This window comes from Saprolegnia diclina (genome assembly GCF_000281045.1).
Source record: "Saprolegnia diclina VS20 unplaced genomic scaffold supercont1.267, whole genome shotgun sequence".
NCBI lineage: Eukaryota > Oomycota > Saprolegniomycetes > Saprolegniales > Saprolegniaceae > Saprolegnia > Saprolegnia diclina.
In genome coordinates this window covers 1-4809 of record NW_008246334.1, presented here as the reverse complement: position 1 = coordinate 4809, position 4809 = coordinate 1, and the positions used below count along the sequence as shown (strand labels likewise).

The 4809-nt window shown below is 58.6% G+C and overlaps 2 protein-coding genes across 2 annotated transcripts; one reads left to right on the top strand and one right to left on the bottom strand.

The window, feature by feature from the left end:
- Positions 1–534: 534 nt before the first annotated feature.
- On the bottom strand, positions 535–1637 carry SDRG_17327 (hypothetical protein). The gene is made up of 3 exons (XM_008623568.1): positions 1338–1637; positions 1029–1290; positions 535–981 (listed from the first exon to the last, which is right to left on the bottom strand). Exons 1-3 carry the CDS (start codon positions 1571–1573, stop codon positions 640–642), a joined length of 840 nt encoding a protein of 279 aa, XP_008621790.1. The 5' UTR covers positions 1574–1637; the 3' UTR covers positions 535–639.
- A 665-nt stretch (positions 1638–2302) lies between these two features.
- On the top strand, positions 2303–4380 carry SDRG_17326 (hypothetical protein). The gene has a single exon (XM_008623567.1). It carries the CDS (start codon positions 2368–2370, stop codon positions 4264–4266), a length of 1899 nt encoding a protein of 632 aa, XP_008621789.1. The 5' UTR covers positions 2303–2367; the 3' UTR covers positions 4267–4380.
- Positions 4381–4809: the final 429 nt, after the last annotated feature.

The window sequence follows — 4809 nt, the reverse complement described above, 5'->3', positions numbered from 1 at the left end:
GACTGCGACCGCATCATGGTGTTTGACCAAGGCCGCTGCGTGCAGTGCGACACGCCGCAGTCGCTCATCGACGCCGGCGAAGGCATCTTCTTTGAACTCTGCGACGAAGGCGGGTACCTCGACCGGATCACGTCGCCCACGACGCCATCGACGGCCGAGTAGAAGCTAGTGTAGTCGATGTCGATACGGAATGAAGGACGATAGATGACGTTTTCTGTACGAAGTTTATTCTCTTAGCGTTTATGGTGGGCGTGGTGGTGGTCGTGATATGAAGAGAGAGCCGCCTCGTTTGTTCCTTCGATGACGCAGCGGTGCTGGCGGGCTAAGACCTCATTGGAAAGGCATGTAGAGAGTGGCTAGAGATGTGAGACGAGCCGCACTCGGTGGCCGCACTCGGTGGCCGCACTCGGTGGCCGCTACCACGTAGCATGTCCGTGCCTCGATGTGGTCGCTAAACCAGTGGGTCGCTTGACCTAACAGTGCCAAAAACGAACTCGCCATGTGCCAAACGAGCATGGAGACAGCATGGATAGCCGTGGCGATGGAAGGGGTCTTATCGCTATATAGGTTTAGGGTCTGTCGCTAACCCTAGGCTCGATGAACTGCATCCCCCATCGATAGCGTCGTATTGATCTCGCTTTACACAATGTAGCTGCCATTGCGCTGCTGAGGTAGCGTCAAAGGCTTTTGAAAATGCTCAAAGTCGAGGATCGCCTGGTCAAACGTATACGAGGTCGCGCCAAAGCTCCGGAGCTTGTAGTAGACAAAGAGCGCGCACTTGTCGCCGACGTCGCCATAGTGGCGCCGGGTCTTGTGTCCGCAGTGGGGACACGGCAGGTACTGTCGTTTGCTCGCAGCGTTGGGGCTACTGTCATCGTTGTCTTCGCGACGGCGACGGCGAGGCTTTGCGGTGGGCACTGGCGCCACGCTCCGCGCGTACGTCGCGAGGTGCTGGGGCGTTTTGAACATGACGTCGGCCAGCTACGCACACAAGCCATGAGCTACATGCGTAGGCAGAGAAAGCGTACTGTGATACAGCCCGTCGTCACCTCGATCTCGACACAGTCGGACAAGCGCCACGCGCGAAGCAGCGTGTTCCACTGCGTGGCCATCGCGCCAAAGTCGTCGGCCGGGCAGCGCGGCAGAAAGTGGTGGAACAGCCGCGTTTCGCTCTCGGTGCCCACGCTGCTATACGCGTCATTATCGTCGTCGGTCGTCTTGGTAGCGCAGGTCGTTATGGGTGGCGCTGTGGCGACGGCCACCTCGGGTACGTCCATGATGTAGTCGCTCCTAGAGACATGGGCGTGAGATTGCATTGCGGCAGCCACGGCGCGGACCTCACGCGCTCCATCTGCGTCGGGCATCGTTTCTTATGGCGCCGGGCGCTGCGGCACAGGAGACACACGTTCTTCCCAGCGGCCGTGATGAGGCGCGGGCCACCGTACTTCTTGGACGACGCCAGCGGCCGCTTGGTGGGCGCCGCCTTCGTCGCTGGCAGCTTCCCCAGCGGCCGCTTGGCACGCGCAGCCGTCTTCGGTGGAAGCGTCAGCGGCAGCAGCAGCGTTGACGCCATCGTCCCGCGTGCTCTTGTCGGCAATGGAATCTCGACGCTGCGCCGCCATTTCACCCAATCCAAGCGCACAAAACAGCACAAAGCCTGTCTTTTTGTCCAATCGAGTGGCCTTTCCAAAAACCTCTATTTTTCAATATCTCAATTGATATGCTGTTTCGCAGTATTGACGTTGACGGCGCTTGCCGATTTTGGCGCGCTATCAAGATCAAGCGCGGACGCCGCGGGTATCCTTCTTAGACTTAGTGCCAATCTTAGTCGTAGATGGAGTCTTCGTGGGTCTCAGCGCCAACTCTCGGTGCCATGCACAGAGCAACCGAGCGCTATTACAGCGTTGCGTGGAGCATTGCTCGTTCACACACCTACGTAGTACGCGCTTTGTACCCATCGTCGCATACACACATCCACAGCTCAGCAATTTGCTACCTGCTGATCTCCATAGCTTCAATGTGCTACCTGCTGAGCTCCACAGCTCAGCTCCACAGCTCCAGCATCGCACCAATGCATCGCTCACAGTGTACCTTTCAAGCACACTGGCAAGCACGAATCATCATCATCCTGCGACTACCGTGCAAGCGAATATGCAAATTCCCATGGGCCATCATCCACGCCGTCAGATTCACGGGCATGCCGGCGCCGAGCCTTGTGAACCCAACGTACCCTGCCCCGTCGGCCATTTGTCGCTGTGTTGGTTGCGGAGTGATTGCTCTCGTCCGTGACTGGCTGAAATGGCTTGGCGAGATGGCCAATCACCGCGCGTTTGCATCTTATCCAGTTACTGCGCAGTCGCAAGAAGCATGACCCACACCGAGCCGTGGCCACGCCGGCGCGCGACGAGCACGGGCGACGCCGCCGCCCCGTCCTTGATCCAACTTGACGCCGGCGACGAGGCGCTCTCGCTCTGGGCGACGGTGCATGCCACCGCAGCACATGGCTACGAGCGCGTCCGCGCCAGTGTCGGCCGCCAACGCGCCGCCAGCGCCAAGATGTCGGCGATGCGCGCGCTGCCACAGCACGTTGCCACGTCAGCGCGCTTCTACTATGCCAACCTTGCAGTGCTTCGGACAGAAGTGCTCTGCGGCGTCGCCGCGACGCTTCTCCAGGTGCCCGAGACGGTCGCGTTCAGCTACGTCGCCAACCTCGATCCGGTCGTCGGTCTCTACGCCACAGGCTTCTTTGGCATCCTCGTTGGGCTCTTTGGTGGTGTGCCCGCCACGATTGCCGGTGCGGCCGGCGCACTCGGCGTCGTCATGCCCACGATCACGAGCGGGACCGGCGCGCTCCGCGACCTCTCGTATGAAGCGCGCGTCGAGCATCTCTTCGTCGCCGTCTTTCTGGCCGGTCTCATGCAGCTGCTCTTTGGTATCTTTTCGCTTTCGCGCTTCTTCTCGATGATCCCGCGCACGGCGCACATTGGGTTTCTCAATGGCCTCGCGCTCATGATGTTGCTATCTCAAAAAACCACTTTTCAGAAATGCACCAAGCCAAATTTGCTCTTTGGCGCGTGCGAACAAGCTCACGGTCTCGCTTGGATGGACGCCAGCAGTGCGACGACGTGGATGACGCTCGTGCATGTACTCGTGACGATCCTTGTCATGCACTTCTTCCCCCGGACGCCCGTCGTTGGTCGGCTCGTGCCGCCGACTCTCGTTGTCGCACTGCTCGGTGTCGGCCTCGAGTTTGGCATCAACCGCCCGCTCCTCGGATACGACGTCCGCACGATCGGCGATACGTCCAAGCTCGCGGGGGCGCTACCGACGTTTGCGATACCAGGCTTCTCGCGGGTCACGGACTGGTCGCTCGTCATCTCGGTGGCGGCGAGTCTCGCGGCGGTCGGGCTCTTTGAGTCGCTCATGACGCTCCAGGCGATTGTCGACTTGACCAAAGAGCCGCTGTCGATGGCGGCGTGCCGCGCCGAATGCATCGCGCAAGGCCTCGGCAATCTTGTGTGCGGGCTCTTCCAGGGCATGGGGGGCTGCTCCATGATTGGCCAGTCGACCGGGAATGTGCTCAACGGCGGGCGGCACCGCGTGTCCGGTGTCGTCTGCGGTCTCGTGACCTTTATGATTCTGCTGTTTGCGAGCCCTGTTGTCGAGCGCGTGCCTGTCGCGTGTCTCACGGGCATCCTCGTCGTCATCATTGCGCACACGTTCCATTGGCCGACGTTCCGACTGCTCGTGTACCTTCCGGTCTCGGACGCCGTTGCCATTGTGCTTGTGACAGCGCTGGCAGCCGCCATCAACTTGGCCGTCGCGGTCATCGCCGGCGTCATCTGGCAAGCGCTTGTCAACGCATGGGTCGGCGGCACCTTTCTCGATGTCGAGACGCACGCCACATCGACTCGAAAGATCTATGCCCTCCGCGGCACACTGCTCTTTTCGTCTGTATCGCGCTTCCGGGACCTCCTGGAGATTGCGACCGACCCGGACGACGTGGTCATTGACGTCGGCGGGTGCCGTTTGGCCGACTTTTCAGCGGTGGCGGCGCTCAAAGAAGCGGCGCATCGCTACCGTGACGCCGGCAAGCGCTTGGTCCTGCAACATTTGGATGCGCACGCGACAAGTCTGGTGCTGGAGCACGACTTTGGCTGGATGCGCGTTGGTGGCCACTGCGTTTTGGCACCGCCCGCGCATGTGACCGAACTCAAGAGCCCAACGACCGCCTACCATGGCCTTCCCGACGATGACCATTGTTGACACATTAATCGACTTGTTTGAGAAAAAATGTTTTAAAACGTGCTAGGATAAAACATTGCTGGTGTTTGGGTGTAAATTCCTCCTTTTACGTTGTTCTATAGCTTAAAAATCACTAATTATGGAGTTTACAACAACGCCTCATGAAATAACATTTGTTGCCACTCGCTGCACGAAGAAACATACCGATTCCTCCACTGTTGGAACACTGCTGAAATCAAAAGTGCTTGAGAACTATCGCATGGCATCCTGCATGGACCTGGAGATTTCAGTACTGTTCCAAAACGCACCTCCACAAGCGTCGTCAATTGTCAATGGCCAATATTGTTCAAGGCTCGCTGGCGTTGTTTGATTGGCTCATTTCAAACAAAGCGCGAAGTCTCGACCAATCATATCCACTGCAAAGATCCAATCTGTGTTGCAGGATTCCGCGTTGCTTTACATAAACCTCAGGAACTGTGATACCAAGTGCCCTATTCCTTGGGTAAAACAAAGCAGCTACTACCATCTCACTTTTGAATTTGACTTATCATGTCCCCACCGACG